Below are 17,174 nucleotides of genomic sequence, written 5' to 3'. Positions count from 1 at the left end.
TTCCCCATCTCCTAGAGCTTGCTCAAATGCATGTCCATCGAGTCGATGATGCCATCCAACCATCTCATCCTCGGTCACCCCCTCTCATCCTGCAAACTATTATTTCCCAGTATCAGGGTCTTTTCCAGTGAGTCAGCTCTTTGCATCAGGTGGCCAAAGTACTGGAGCTTCACCATCAGCATCAGTCTTTTCAATGAATATTCAGGGTTCATTTTCTTTAGGATTGATTGGTTGGATCTTGCAGTCCAAGGGACTCTCAAGAGTCTTCTCCAACACCACAGTTTAAAAGCATCAATTCTTCGGTGCTCAGCTTTCTTTATGGTCCAACTCTCACATGCATACATGACTGCTGGAAAAACCATAGCTTTGACTATATGGATCTTTGTAGTAATGTTTAAAATCAGGGAGTGTGACAAATTTAACTTCATTCTTCTTTCTCAAGATTGCTTTGGCTATTAAGGGTCTTTTGCATTTCTATACAATTTTTAGAATTATTTGTTCTAGTTATGTGAAAAATGTCCTCAAAAATTTTTAATAGTGTAAAGGGATGCTGAGACTAAAAATTTGAGAACTTCTAACTACAAAGTTGCTTTTTCAACAAAGCAGGAATCGCTTCCTTTTAGCTCTGAACAGGTTCCCTGTAATGTCAGATATAATTTATCTTAATAGTCCCCTGTCACAGTGCACAATGCACACAGACATAGTTAATATATGATGATGTTTTAAAATTTTATGTATTCTAAATACATCAGCGCGGCGCTGCAGTGCCGAGCAGCTGAGAGGAGAAGCTACCCCACAGCCAAGGTAAGTAGTGGTGGCTGTGCTGAGATACCCCACGTCCAAGGTAAGAGAAACCCAAGTAAGACGGTAGGTGCTGAAAGAGGGCATCAGAGGGCAGACAGATTGAAACCACAACTATAGAAAACTAACCAATCTAATCAAATGGACCATAGCTTTGTCTAACTCAATGAAACTAAACCATGTGTGTGGGGCCACCAAAGATGGGCGGGTCATGGTTGAGAGTTTTGACAAAATGTGGTCCACTGGAGAAGCGAATGGCAAACTACTGCAGTATTCTTGCCTTGAGAACCCCATGAACAGTATGAAAAGGCAAAAAGATAGGACACTGAAACATGAACTCCCAAGGTCGGTAGGTGCCTAATATGCTACTGGAGATCAGTGGAGAAAAACTCCAGAAAGAATGAAGGGATGGCGCCAAAGCAAAAACAACACCCAGATGTGGATGTGACTGGTGATAGAAGCAAGGTCCGATGCTGTAAAGAGCAATATTGCATAGGAATGTTAGGTCCATGAATCAAGGCAAATTGGAAGTGGTCAAACAGGAGATGGCAAGAGTGAACGTCGACATTCTAGGAATCACCGAACTAAGATGGACTGGAATGGGTGAATTTACCTCGATGACCATTCTATCTACTACTGTGGGCAGGAATCCCTTAGAAGAAATGGAGTAGCCATCATAGTCAACAAAAGAATCCAAAAGGCAGTACTTGGATGCAATCCCCAAAACAACAGAATGATCTCTGTTCATTTCCAAGGCAAACCATTCAATATCACAGTAATCCAAGTCTATGCCCCAACCAGTAACACTGAAGAAACTGAAGTTGAATGGTTCTATGAAGACCTATAAGACCTTCTAGAACTAACACCCCAAAAAGAAGTCATTTTCATTAGCGGGGACTGGAATGCAAAAGTAAGAAGTCAAGAAACACCTCGAGTAACAGGCAAATTTGGCCTGGAGTACAGAATGAAGCAGGGCAAAGGCTAATAGAGTTCTGCCAAGAGAACTGCCAAGAGGGTGTCTTAGCAAACACCCTCTTCCAACAACAAAAGGGAAGACTTTACACATGGACATCACCAGATGGTCAACACCAAAATCAGATTGATTATATTCTTTGCAGCCAAAGATGGAGAAGCTCTATACAGTCAGCAAAAACAAGACTGGGAGCTGACTGTGGCTCAGATCATGAACTCCTTATTGCCAAATTCAGACTTAAATTGAAGAAAGTAGGGAAAACCACTAGACCATTCAGGTATGACCTAAATCAAATCCCTTACGATTATACAGTGGAAGTGAGAAATAGATTTAAGGGACTAGATCTGATAGACACAGGGCCTGACGAACTATGGACGGAGGTTCATGCAGTTGTACAGGAGACAGGGATCAAGACCATCCCCATGGAAAAGAAATGCAAAAAAGCAAAATGGCTGTCTGGGGAGGCCTTACAAATAGCTGTGAAAAGAAGAGAAGCAAAAGGCAAAGGGAAAAAGGAAAGATATACCCATCTGAATGCAGAGTTCCAAAGAATAGCAAGGAGAGATAAGAAAGCCTTCCTCAGTGATCAGTGTAAAGAAATAGAGGAAAACAGTAGAATGGGGAAGACTAGAGATCTTTTCAAGAAAATCAGAGATACCAAGGGAACATTTCATGCAAAGATGGGCTCGACAAAGGACAGAAATGGTATGGACCTAACAGAAGCAGAAGATATTAAGAAGAGGTGGCAAGAATACACAGGAGAACTGCACAAAAAAGATCTTCACGACCCAGATAATCACGATGGTGTGATCACTCACCTAGAGCCAGACATCCTGGAATGTGAAGTCTAGTGGGCCTTAGAAAGCATCACTACAAACAAAGCTAGTGGTGGTGATGGAATTCCAGTTGAGCTATTTCAAATCCTGAAAGATGATGCTGTGAAACTGCTGCACTCAATACGCCAGCAAATTTGGAAAAGTGAGCAGTGGCCACAGGACTGGAAAAGGTCAACTTTCATTCCAATCCCAAAGAAAGGCAATGCCCAAAAATGCTCAAACTACCACACAATTGCACTCATTTCACATGCTAGTAAAGCAATGCTCAAAATTCTCCAAGCCAGGCTTTAGCAATATGTGAACTGTGAAATTCCAGATGTTCAAGCTGGTTTTAGAAAAGGCAGAGGGACCAGAGATCAAATTGCCACATTTGCTGGATCATCGAAAAAGCAGGAGAGTTCCAGAAAAACATCTATTTTTGCTTTAGTGACTATGCCAAAGCCTTTGACTGTGTGGATCACAATAAACTGTGGAAAATTCTTCAAGAGTTGGGAATACCAGACCACCTGACCTGCATCTTGAGAAATCTGTATGCAGGTCAAGAAGCAAGTTAGAACTGGACATGGAACAACAGACTGCCTCCAAATTGGGAAAGGAGTATGTCAAGACTGTATATTGTCACCCATTTTTTTATGATGCCACCCATCATGAGAAATGCTGGGCTGGATGAAGCACAAGCTGGAATCAAGACTGCCTGGAGAAATATCAGTAACCTCAGGTATTCAGATGACACCACCCTTATGGCAGAAGATGAAGAAGAACTAAAGAGCCTCTTGATGAAAGAGGAGAGTGAAAAAGTTGGCTGAAAGCTCAACATTCATAAAACTAAGACCATGGCATCTGGTCCCATCACTTCATGGCAAATAGATGGGGAAATAGTGGAAACAGTGGCTGACTTTATTTTTTGGGGCTCCAAAATCACTGCAGATGGTGACTGCAGCCATGAAATTAAAAGACACTTACTCTTTAGAAGGAGAGTTATGACCAACCTAGACAGCATATTAAAAAGCAGAGATATTACTTTGCCATCAAAGGTCCATCTAGTCAAGTCTATGGTTTTTCCAGCAGTCATGTATGGATGTGAGAGTTGGACTATAAAGAAAGCTGAGTGCAAAACAATGATGCTTTTGAACTGTGGGTTCAAGAAGAGTCTTAAGAGTCCCTTGGACTGCAAGGAGATCCAACCAGTCCACCCTAAAGGAGATCAGTCCTGGGTGTTCATTGGAAGGACTGATGCTGAAGCTGAAACTAGAATACTTTGCCCACCTGATGCGAAGACGTGACTCATTTGAAAAGACCCTGATGCTGGGAAAGATTGGAGGCAGGAGGAGAAGGGGATGACAGAGGATGAGATGGTTGGATGGCATCACTGACTCAATGAACCTGAGTTTGAGTAAACTCCGGGAGTTGGTGATGGACAGGGAGGCCTGGCGTGCCTCAGTCCATGGGGTCACAAAGAGTTGGACACAACTGAGCAACTGAACTGAACTGAACTGCAATACATCAGAGCAGGTTTACCTATTTCTGGAGAATTAAATGACAGAACCCAGAAGAACTTCCTGAAGAAAAGATAATTTCTCTGTGAGCCAGGCTATCAATTTTCAGCAACATACAATTTCTCCCTAAATTTAGAAGTATAACATAGTGTTGATAAATGTTAGTAAAAGAGGGAAATCTAGATCAGACTTGACTTATATTTTTATCTTTAGATCAGCTTCACAGATTATATCCTCAGCTCCCACTCCACTGTTCATTACTGAGCTTAGTAAGAATCTAATAACTAACATTTACTGAGTGGTTACTATGTGCCAGGCACTGTTCTAAGCATTTTACATGTTTAGCCATTTAACAATTAACTGGAAAGCGTCCTATAAAGTAACACCACAGTTACCATTTTATAGATTAGGAAATTGAGGCACAGGGAGGTTACTGATTACTTAAATCAACAACTAATAAGTAGCAGGAAGGATATTCTAGGTTGCACAGAAAAATACTAATTTTTCTTTCATTTAAGCCCTTGGCATAGATGCTTCAAAGCATATATATGGACTAATCAGATAAGGGGGTAGAGAAGAGTAAGATAAGAGGTTTTCAAACTATCTAAGGGCCTTTAAAAATTCTTCCTTGCTTCTTAGACTGGGGAGTTTCTTTTCTATGTGCCGATGAAAGGACTGCAATTAATTTTAAAATTGTTTCATTCACAGAAGAATCACTCAATCTGGAACGTGTTTTACTGATACTGCAGATACTTGACTGGACAAGAACGATATGGTAGGAGTGAGAAGGGCACTAGGTGGGCTGATAACGGACCATGGAAAACAACAATCAGTCTTTCAAATTTAAGTCTTATCACTAATTTCTCACAGCTAGTCTGTCATGAGTATGCGAGATGGTTCCTGTGACAGGAGTTTGGCGAGGAAGGTCAAAAAATTTCAAAAAAACTCAAGTAAATCTCTTAGGGGGACTCAATTTTATAGAGAAATGAAGGTCAACAATATCAAACTTGGTAGAACCCAAAGAATACTTCTTAATGCAATTCAGTTGACAATTTTAAGCTAACGAAAGTACTAAACCTATGGAGGATTTTCTGTCCTCAGAACTAGGTCAAAGTTTGCTTTGTGTTATGAGCGCCAACCCTTGCCAATTAATTTATGTGTATCAACTGCATCGATTTGATCCTATCTAATTAGAATCAAGAGTAGAATCTAATCTATGTTTTAAAAAGAAAAACCAGATAATTTTATTTATTCTGATTTTTTAAAATCCTTTTTAAAAGGTTCTTTTATTTCCCCCTCCAAATAAAATCTTGCCTTATATCCCAATCTGGAAAACAGATAAAAGGTGCTGAGCTGTGTGCTCAGTCGTGTCTGACTTCTGCGATCCCACGGACCACAGACCAGCAGGCTCCCCTGTCCATGAGGTTCTCCAAGCAAGAATGCTGGAGTGGGCTGCCATTTCCTTCTCCCAGAAAGACAGAAAGAAGAGCAGTGTTTGCCCACAGACGGGAAGTGGAGCGGGGTGGTGGAGGTGGTGGTGCAAGTGTAAGATGGAGGCAGGAAGAGACGGGTAGGATGGATTTCAGGGAGAAATGAGGAAACACTGGGGGGTAATGAGTATAGTCATTAACTTGATTGTTTCATGACATTGTATGGTATATGGAGTCAGAGCTTTTTGAATTAATTTGAATATGTGGCTTATTGTATGTTAATTATACTACGACACAGTAACTAATAAAAGACAACCAGGAAATGTCTTCAGGTCCTTGTCTCACCCCACATGGTGCTCCCCAATTCCCTACACTTGGTATCCAGTTTTAAAAACTTTTATATAGTTTGAAAGAATAGTTTTAAAACTTTTGTCTTAAATACTAATGACATGCCTTGCTTAGGTCATCAATCAATAGATTTATGTGTCTCCAGGGATAACCTGATATCATATTGCTCACCACACTGATCATCTCCATTCTGTTTATAAACCTCTCTTGAAAAGTACATTAGAGTAAAATTAGTGAATGGTGAGAAAACATAAACTGGCAAGATAATGGAAAGGAGAACAGAGATAAACATGAGAAGGAAAAGAAAATTTCAATTTGTAATATAGACCAATCATACCTAGAAGAGACATATAACTTTGAATTGATTAGAAAAGAATTTTAAATATCTGTATTCTTATATCTGCTTTCTTCCCCACAGTACCTCACATTAAGCTAAATAACCTTAATTACTAAATTAAACAATTTTATAAAATTAATAGATGGGAAGACAGCAAAATAAAAACAAAATTCTTGTTTAGTAGCAAAATATAATACATTTCAGTGTAACTCTAAAACCAATATAAATAATCCCTATCATTAAATATTGAAAGCAAGCGGTTTTACTGCGAAATCAGAGTGCTATCCTGTAGTAAGAAATACGAAGTTGCACATATACTCACGACTCCCAGCATCCTCTACAGAAGTCATGTCCACAGGGCATGTCCACTGGGTCTTCAAACACTGAAATACTGCACATACAAATATCACACTGAAAATGAAGAAGAAAAATGATTTCAACAAAGTCATACTCTTGATGGAGAACATTCCTTTGTTTATTCATTCATGGCAAAAAATGCCAGTAATTATATAAAGTGTTTCAAAATTATAAGGGAAGTTAAAATTACTGTGCCTGTCTTTGACTAAATAACAAATATCAGCCTTAACTCATTATAAATTACTGTGGGATTGAAATGTTTTAATGCAAAAGTTAAATTCTTAAATTCTAAACTTATGTGCAACTATTTGTTTTGAAAGGAAACATAAGAAACAAATCATTACAATCTATTCAGGTCAAGATCAAATTGCTCCTTGTGAGATAACCACTTCAATATGGTGTCCTTCACCCTATACTCAACCCAGAGAAATCTACAAAAATAAAAAGTAACTTTATTTTTTCAATACAGCAACTCAGCATATTCAGAGTAGCAATTTAAGTGTTTCTACCCAGCGAATCATGCCACAAAGCTTTGCATCTTCTACACATAACTAGGAGAATCAAACTTTAAAATGTTACAGATGTGAATTACAGAAGTAGGACGCTGTTTTCGAAGAAGGTCCAGATAAAATCTGGAGTATATTCATATTTATCATGTATTTTGATCAGCTGAATTATTCAAGAAACATAAAAATTGCCTATATCAGTGCATCAATGGTTTGACAATTAAAAATGGACACAACAGCAGTACTGTGTCTCAATAAAAAGCAAATATTTATTATGGAGATGTATCTGGATGAATAACTCCAGAAGCTTCATTGAAACACAGTTATCAACATATTATAAATGTATTCTGAAAAATATAAAAATATTTTCATATTTTTGGTTTTAGGTGCCTAACACAAACTCAACTTTTAATATTTCAATATGGCTTATTCAAAACTGTAAGTAACTGGAGCTTTTCTGCGAAAACATCATAAACAGTTTTGCCAAAACCTTTAATGTTTCCTGTTTTAAAAGAGAAAAGAAAGCCCACTTGTTTTTCAATCTATAACTCAGAGATCACAAAAATAGTCTCTGATAATAAATATTTAACCAAAGCATGAAATAATTGAGCCCTTTAAGCAGGGTACAGGATTCAATTATAAGACTACAACTAGAGGCTCCATGAAACAACGTTAAAATTAAAACTATGAGAAGTACACTGAGTACAAAACCGTACCAAACTGGTATCCAAATCGCCAGGCGATAAACTTAATTCATCTGGAGAGGTGACAGAAGAGCGGGTCGTCCTTGGCGTTCTTGGAGAAGGGAGTGTGTCCCAGGCGTTATACCCGCTTGGTGGTGGTGTTGGCATCTGAACACCTGATCGCTGGCAGCAGTTCTCTGGGTTGGACATCCAAGCTTCAAGTAATTTCTCCCTGTCCCAGTCTTTAAGACAAATGGAATGGATATCTCAAATAACAGAGAAACATGGTGCTGTTTTAAGAGCTTCATAATAACAAAAGAGAGACTAAATCACACGGCTATGGGTCCTCTAGGAAGAAAAGTTCTTTGTTAGCAAAGCTGTAATTACAAATGACATATTTAGGCATGTTATATCCATTCATATTTTTAAACAGAACTGAAACTTTTACAATTTACCATGGCTTACCACCATGTCAATATTTAACAAGATGGCCAAAAATTTCAGGCATTTCTACTCTTAATCAAAAGTGGTGGCTCACACATCACTGGAATTTACTAAATTTTTATTGGTAAAAGTTTGATTAAGCCATTTTATTCTTTCAAGAATAACATATAACTTCACAATTGGCCTTACTGCTATCAAGTTGTAAAATTTTACATAGTTCATAATAAACATGTCAAAATGCCAACAACTTCTAAAAATCCATTTGATAAACATCTTGAAAGCAGAAAGAACTTCTTAAGGGATTATGATTATAAAGTTTTACGGAATTTGATGTAAATTATATATTACGTGAGCCTGAATCTGGCTTAACTAAAAAAGGTTATCTTTCTACTATGAATACTTTAAAAACAGCCAAGTGATCTATGTTATACAGAGTCACACCTTTAAAAACAATAAACTGATATATCCAATGATTTTGCCAGGTGTTTAACACATATTATTTCACTCATTCCTCCTAACAAACTTTCCAATCATTATTGAGGTGAAGAAACCAGGACTTGGGGAAATTCTGTGACTTAGCCAGGCTCAAACAGATATAAGGTATATGAAACAAATTTCTGTGAATCCAAAGTCTGTGTTCTTTCCAGTGCAGCTCAATAAAGCACAGGTCAAAAGTAACACAGAATCAGTTATTTACCAAAGGCCCATTCTATATCATTTTACAAACCAAATACAAATATCTGTGGAAACTCTATATGGAAGGCTTTTTTCAACCATATTAATATATTTGGCGGTTTTACAGGATAATTAGGATTCAGGTATGCAATGAAGACAGAGTGTGTTTCCATAGGTACAAAGTCACAGAAGTACAATGGAGAGATGTGAACAGCTCTGTAAAGTTCCAGGGTACTATACTTTGGTTTGGGGAGATGGAAGATTAGATTGGAAATAGGAGTCAGATTACAAAGAAGAAAAATCCAGCAAGTAAAAAGCTCTGCATAGCAGTGTATTCTGGGAAATGTTGCTAAATGGATCTGAGGTTTTTGATAGGTCACCACAGGCATACCTTGGACTTACTGCAAGTTTCGTTCCAGACCACTGAAATAAAACAGTGTAACAAAGCAAGTCACACAAATTTTTTTGTCTCCCATTACATGTAAAGATTATGTTTACACTACATTGGCTTTTTTTAAAACTATAATGGTATTGCACACTTAACAAGACTACAGTACCTTAATTAAAATACTTTATTGCTAAAAAACACTAACCATCATCTGACAAGGTAGGGTTGCCACAAATCTTCAAGTTGTAAAAAATGCAACATCTACAAATCACAACAAAGTGAAGTGCAATAAAACAAGGTATACTTGCAATCAACAAGTTCAAACTTTCTTGGAACAGTATGATTGTTCTTCAGGTCTCCATTAAAACATTTTTAAATAAAGGGAGAAAAGAACTGCTATAATTTATATACATATAAACAAATTAAATTCTAGCCTTGGATGCTGTCATATCGCTCATTTAGCAAACATTTATTGAGGGTCTTTTACATGCCATACACTATGTCAAGCTGTAGGGATACAATGGGAGGGAAAAACAGGCACAATTCCTGCTTCCTTGGAATGTAAAGTCTAGTAAAGAGAAAGTCAATAAATAAAATCAACACATTAAAAAAAATCAGCACTGTCAGAAGCAGCATTAAGAAAAGGCAGACTTCCATTTAGGGAGGTCAGAGGAGGTGACTGGGGAAATGGCCTGGAGTGAACATCTGAGGTATGAGTGAGAGCTAACTAGGTAAAAGGTCTCCAGAGACCGGAAGACCGGAAGGAGACCAGGAGGACCCTTTGGGCAAGGCTGAAGAAACAGGCCGGGACTAGGCCATACAGGGGCTTCCCTGATGCTCAGTGGTAAAGAATCCGCCTGCAGTGCAGGAGCTACAGGAGACACGGGTTCCATCCCTGGGTTGGGAAGATCCCTTGGAGGAGGGCATGGAAACCCGCTCCAATATTCTTGCCTGGAGAATCCATGGACAGAGGAGCCTGGAGGGCTACAGTCCATAGGGTCACAAAGAGTTGGATATGACTGAAGCGACTTAGTATGCATGCAGTCCATAAAGAACTTCTAAATAACACTCCTATCATCAGTTTATGAGTGACAGGAAGCCAGTGAAAAATTTGCCAAAGGAAGAAAAGGTTGTCACAGTTAGATTTGAACAGATCTTTCTGACTACAGTACGGAGAAAGAAATCGGATAGGACAAGAGTGGAGGGAAGGGCAGACTAGCAAAGAGGGTACTGGGAAGTACAAGTAAGAGATTATGCAGCTAAGGCCACGGCTGGCTGCAGTGGAGATGAAGAGAAAGGGAGAAGTTAAGATTTGGGAGGTCAGACTGAAAATTTGGTGACATTGGGATATAGTGCCTGAAGGAGAGGAAAGGTCAAAGTTTTTGTCCCAGGTCTACCATGTTGGTTGGTTGGTGCCACCTTCCATGTAAATAGGAAATACCAGAGACTCAGGTACAGGTTTAACAGCATGATTTTAATTTTAGACATGATGAGATATTCTAGAGGTAGAATAGGCAGTTAAATTCAAATTAAATTAAATTTCAAATAGGCAGTTAAATAGAAGTGTATAGAGTTCAGAGAAGTCTGGTCCAGAGGGAGAAATACTGACAGAAGCCTTTGGAGAAAATGTCATTTCCTAGGAAGAAAGTAGAGTGAGAGGAGATGTGGACTATTCAAGTTGAATTACCTTAGAAGTGATGAGTCTCCAACGGAGCTTCAAAATATACTTCAATATACATTTACTTTAAGGACAGTCAAACTAGACTTGGCCTCGTATTTTAAAATACAGAAATGCCAAACAGCTCCAGTATGCTTGCCTGGAAAATTCCATGGACAGAGGAGCCTGGCAGGCTAGAGTCCACAGGGTCACAAAGAGTTGGATACGACTGAGTGACTGAGCAAACACACAAGTAAATTTTACTTATTTACTCATTAGGTAGCATTCAGCTATTAATACCTGTTACTTTTATTACTGAGGAAATGCTCAGAAAATGACCTTTGTATTTTTTAACAGAGTCATTCTTAAAATTCAATTACTTCTCAGCAAATATAGCCAAACATTTCTGTCTTCTGTCTTCAACCTCATTACTTTGCGACTAAATTTGACAGTACATAAAATCATGCTTAAATTTATTTTCTTGTGGAAAGCTGAATGAATGTTACCAAGGATACAATCTATAAATCTACCAAATAGTTCAGTTTAATAGCTCTGAAACAGAGCCCATCCGGGTTTTGACAGCAATTAGTGTAAACTGTAGTTCTATGTACTGTCTGTTTTATTCACTAACATCATTTACCTCTGAAAATCTTATTTGATTATCAAATGTCACTGATATTACCTAGAAGAATGTAGAAAATGTTCATTTGAAAGCCTGAATTAGCCTCTATTTTATGCTCTAACAGGGGAATCCAATAAATTAACAGAACTCTTAAGTAAGTTATCAAAAAAGTTATCACAGAATAGACAAAAGTCAACTAGTAAAATTCAGTTAGATATCACCTTATTAGAGTTGAGCCTATTATGTAAAAGAAGTAAGTTAAGGAAAGATCAGTGGAGTGAAAATGGAGTTTATCACTTAAAAATACTTGATGACATAATGTGTAAACACTAGAAAAGAAAATCTTTGTTTTAATTACCATATAGTTACTGGTTAAGTTAGCCTTAGATTTTTATAGGATACAATATTATAAGTTAGAATTATGATACATTATATAACTTAGCCAAATGCAGACACCTGTGGCAGAAATGGGTAGACTCAGAGTAGAATGCTGCGTACAGTTAAGTGTGACCATGTGACTGAAGGCTGGTCAGTGGAATAGGTGCAGGGGTGATTTATGTCGCTTCTGGGACAGGCTCATCTTTATCTGCATGTTTCTTCCTTTCTGACTGGTTAGCTAGAATGGAGAGAATCCCCAGGGCAACCTCAGAAGCCACTGTTAGGATGGCCGAGTCTCAGTCGGTCGGGATAACTGTGTGGAGTGGAGCCACTGCCCCATTCCTAACCTAAATGAAACACCGTAGACTACCATTACGATCAAGACACATTTACTGTGGTTGACTCTGTACTTTCACTTCCGCAGTGGCCTACTCTAATATAACTGGCACAACACAGCCCCTCGCAGATGAGTGACTTCTACTTTTACGCCAGCTCTATATTATATGTAAATGCACTCTCTTTATCTGAAAGCTCAAGTAGAGGACAGGGTGCTGTGAACCTCATACAAAAGAAACACAATTTAAGATATTTTGTATTTCTTTACAAGTTTCTATATTATGACTGTTAAGCATTATTACTGATTAAAGGGAAAATATTTTATCTTTAACTTCTAAGATTTTAAAAACTATTTTGAATTCCTCAATTTCATTTTTGAACCAGGTCTAGATTTTTCTTCCCAAAGGATTACTTCAAAGTTTTAAAAGATGACAATGGAGAAATAGGGTTTTATAATAAAAAGATGGGTTTAAATTATTAAAATAACATTTCAAATGTATTATCTATTCATTCTGTAACTATGTTCTCAAGGCTTCAGGGATGGTTATTGTGGAAACAAAAAAAAACAATAAAAAGCTGCCCTCTAAGAGCTCCCAGGTTAATGTAGAGGAAGAGCAAATACAGAGATTACTGCAATAATATTGTATTCTAAGTGTATGACACATGTATGCACAGGATATAATGGGAAGAGACAGGAAGGCTCTCAAAGTAACCCTGGGAATACATGAGCTGGAAAGATTTCCTGGAAGCGGTGCTTAATGAAGACAAGCAGGAGTGGGTAAATACAAGTGGAGACTGATGGCCCGGGTGCACAGGCCTGAGTCATAAAGATGTACTAAAGAGATGGGATGCTCTAAGTCTGGGGAGAGCCAGTGAAGGGTTTTTCAGTAGGGGAGATAAATACCCAAAATTTTAAAATGCAATATGAAAAATGAATACAGGTGAAGAGGAATGCCAACACTGGACTACAATTTAGATGAAAAATAATGACAAACTGAATTTAAGTCGGGGCAGTGAGAATGGAAAGAGCTAGGGAGACTGGGGAGAGGATGGGAGCTATTTAGGAAGAGAAATGATGAGGCTGTGCGCAAATGTAATAGAGAGGAAGAAGGAAAGTGTGACTTCTCAGTCTGGTCAGGGTGATTAAATGAATGTGGAGGCCATTTATCAAGATATAGTGGGAGAAATGATGAGTTCATGTATGGACGGATAGCCTTTGGTTGGGGAGAAAAGGTTAAAAGGGCATTTAGAAATAAAATCCTGAATACTTCATTAAGGTCAGGTTGTAGCTATGTTCTTTATTATCTAGGTGGTTTTTGAAACCCTTGGTTTCATTAGATAAATGTGCACAACAATGTTTCTTAGATAAGGGTCTATTTGGTAGGCTGTTTATAACCCATGTTTTTATGCCTATTCCCTCACCTAAAGAAAAGACTTAGATTCTCTAGAAGCCATCCTAGGAATTTCTGGTTAGTTTCCCAGGCAATTCTTATTTACCCCAAAAGTTAGAGCCACTGGTATATAAAGTGGAAAAGAGTGTCAGAAGTACAGAACTCTGAGAAAAGAGTGTCAGAAGTACAGAACTCTGAGAAATAGCAATAATGAAGTTGGTGATTCTGGAGGGTTAGATACCAAATTATTCACAGAAATGATGAAAGGAAGATGAAATATGCAGTTTAAAATTTTCTTCTAATCAAAAGATCATATAAAAATTTTTGGAAGTAGACATTCTATTTTAATACAGATGATAATGATTTATAGTTAAAACAAAGAGGTATGTCTCAAAATTATTGGATGAGAAAGAGCATTCACCTTTCCCTTTTTAAAAGTAATTTCTAAATCAGAAAAAAAACTCTGAATAAGCCAAAATGTCAAATATCAATTGTGCAATTGGAGGGTCCAACTCAACATGTGACAATTCCCAGAATGGTTGTCTTAAGGATCACAGAGGACTTATAATAAGCTGAGCACTTTTTCTAAGTAAAGTTGGTAATGTGCTCAAAAAAATTTAAAAAATGAACAAAAAACCTCCACTGTAAAAGGAACACTATGTTCCTGCGTTGACTCTATAGATTTTGCTTTGTGTATTTCATGGTAAGAAACAGTTTTTACATAAAATAAATACAACTGACAAAAATAAATAATAATAACAAACTGTTAACTGACTTTATTTAATCGGCTTTAGTAAAAATTAATGTCAAAACCAGGACTAGGACTATGGACTCCAACTTTCAACCCTGCTCGAATCAGATACATTTCTAAAATTAGACAATCTATAAATTGGTCTACTTGCTCAATTTTCAAAAAGAGATTTCTTATTTCTTCTCTGATTCATAGCCAGTTTATATTTACTTCAAAACACAAGGATGTTGAGTACTGCAGTAATCACTGCACAAATAACAACTCAGGCTTGTTTGGCAAACTATTTTGTTTTATATTAAAACATTAAAACAGCCATTTTTTTTATATTGATTGATATTTATTTGAGGACATGCCATGTCAAAACAAAACAAGAGAGTCAACCCTTGCCCTTAACAATAATATTGTATTATAAAAGCACTTTACAACTACATCCCATTTTTGAGTACCAGTTACTGGAGTATGCGGCCTGATGATAATCTGAAAGCATTTCTCTATTCAGATCCATAATCCAAGTGCTCTCTGAACATTATAAGGTGACAGTAAGTGGGAACTGGAGGAGGAGGAGGAAAGAGAGGGGAATAGGTTTCTCCCATTTAAGGGCTTGTTGCAGTGAGGGGATGAGGATGTATGAAGATACTTTTGCTGTCTTTTCACCCTTATACTGTGTTAAGTAATGCTTACCACATAAATTCAGCAGGCTTTTCCTGAGCTGTAACTCAGAAATTTACTTCCTGCAAGCAATGTATTTACAAATGTGTTTATTAACTTACACAGCAATCTCACAATAACTTTACTAGTTATTATGAGATTAAAACGGTGCATGCCTGCTGCTGCTGCTGCTGTTAAGTCGCTTCAGTCGTGTCTGACCTTGTGAGACCCAATAGATGGCAGCCCACCAGGCTCCCCCGTCCCTGGGATTCTCCAGGCAAGAACACTGGAGTGGGTTGCCATTTCCTTCTCCAATGCATGAAAGTGAAAAGTGAAAGTGAAGTCGCTCAGTTGTATCTGACTCTTAGAGACCCCATGGACTGTAGCTTATGAGGCTCCTCCATCCATGGGATTTTCCAGGCAAGAGGACTGGAGTGGGTTGCTATTGCCTTCTTTGTTTGCAGTGTTTTAAGGGAAATACACATTGCCATTGTGATGGAGCTCTATATAGACTCAATAAAACATCTAAAAATTAAAAGTAGTTTAAAAAGACAAAGAAATAAAAACGAATCACCAATTAACCAAACTATACAGATCTAATAAAAAGTAAAACCAGGTTCAGAGAACCAACATTTAAAAAATGCTGAAAGATAAGGCATAAATCTGCATAATGTTAAGTTTTATTTTCATTCTCTCTTTTCCCTCTTCTATGTATGCTTGTTCAGATCTGCCGCTAAGGGCTTATAAGAAAACTTTCATGTTCAATTTGATCTCAAATGTCCTGGGCAAAGTATTTGCTATTCTGTTGAAGATTCTATAGTTGTAAGCTTTAGATATCATTGTTTCCATTTGTTACAGTAATTTTGATCAAGGTGCCAAATTTACATTCTTCTAAAAATTGAAAGTAGTTAAAAAAGGCAAAGAAATAAATATAACCAAAGAAAAAAGATTAATTGGTTCCTCTTAAAGGAATTTGATTTCTACAGTGCCTTGCCTGCATAGCATTTTTTAAAAAAGAAACAAAGGAAGAAATAAAGAAAAGAAACTCAAGAGAAATCTATTGCTTAAAAAACTTTTCTTTTTCAAACAGAACTCTATTTTGACTATTTTAAAATCTTGGGAGAATTAGCTCTTAGAAGAATTAAATATTTAAAATGTTCTGAAAACACAAGAGAAAAGTAAAAGTGCTTCAAAACAGCCATCTTTTAACTGTGAAAAGTTTCAAAAGGTACTCAGGACATTTCTTTCATTACCATGAGCTCGAAGTAAAGCTTCAGCAGTAAATAGTGGAGCCTGGAGCATGTCTGCCGTTTCCACAATAAGCATATCTTTCAATCTACGAAGATCCTGAGGTCTTAATCCTTCATATGGCTTTAAAAAGAAGAGAAACAAAATTAAATTGGCTAGTATACCTTTAGGAAGTTCTGCAAATCTATAATATATATGGTTATCATTTATTTAATCTTTCAGTTCTGGGTTGGCAATGAAGCTAAAAAGGCACTGTATCTTCCACTATCACGAACTTCAAACTACTTTCTCACAAGTCTTTTTTTAAGTTGGAAAGTAGATGCCTGGTCTCATGAACCTCATCACTCTAAAACAAAGAATTATACTATAATGACAAGATCATCTTATAGTTTCAAAAATCTAAATAATACTAAAAAAAAAGCATTAGAAATAAAAACTTACAATTTCACCACTGACCAATTGGGTCATGATAAACGTTCTCAAGTATTTTTATCCAGTCTTTTCTTTCTGCAAATCAACTGGTTGTGAATATGTATATTCACTTAGATACAGTTTTAATCACTGAACCACCAACATTTACACTTATTAAGACTGAATTTGGTGAAAAGTGATTATGACATACTATTCAACTTACTCATAAATGTATTATCTCTGTTTATTCAAGTGTTTGTTAACACTCCATAAAGGTACTTTATCATTTCAGGTGTTTTTTTATTCTGTTATCCTTTATCTTTTCCCCTCTTCGCTTTTAACAAAAAATATATAAAGAATAAAATCACAAATGTCTCACTATTCATAAGTTTATAAAGGCCAAAATAACCTGTGACATGTTTTCCTCATTTCATTTCCCTCATTTCCCTATCCTGCTT

The 17,174-nt window shown here is 37.1% G+C and overlaps 1 protein-coding gene across 1 annotated transcript in view; it reads right to left on the bottom strand.

The window, feature by feature from the left end:
- The window catches only part of ANKIB1 (ankyrin repeat and IBR domain containing 1), a 153,062-nt gene that overhangs the window by 38,038 nt on the left and 97,850 nt on the right, over positions 1-17,174 (bottom strand). Inside the window, exons 5-7 of the mRNA XM_052638783.1 lie at positions 16,311-16,428; positions 7,801-8,009; positions 6,544-6,632 (exon numbers count right to left, since the gene is read on the bottom strand). Of these exons, the coding sequence (XP_052494743.1) occupies positions 6,544-6,632; positions 7,801-8,009; positions 16,311-16,428 (416 nt within the window). The remainder of the gene's footprint in view (positions 1-6,543; positions 6,633-7,800; positions 8,010-16,310; positions 16,429-17,174) is intronic.

This window comes from Budorcas taxicolor, chromosome 4 (genome assembly GCF_023091745.1).
Source record: "Budorcas taxicolor isolate Tak-1 chromosome 4, Takin1.1, whole genome shotgun sequence".
Classification (NCBI taxonomy): Eukaryota; Metazoa; Chordata; class Mammalia; order Artiodactyla; family Bovidae; genus Budorcas; species Budorcas taxicolor.
Note: the sequence above shows the minus strand (reverse complement) of the source record. Positions and strands in the feature narration are given on the sequence as shown.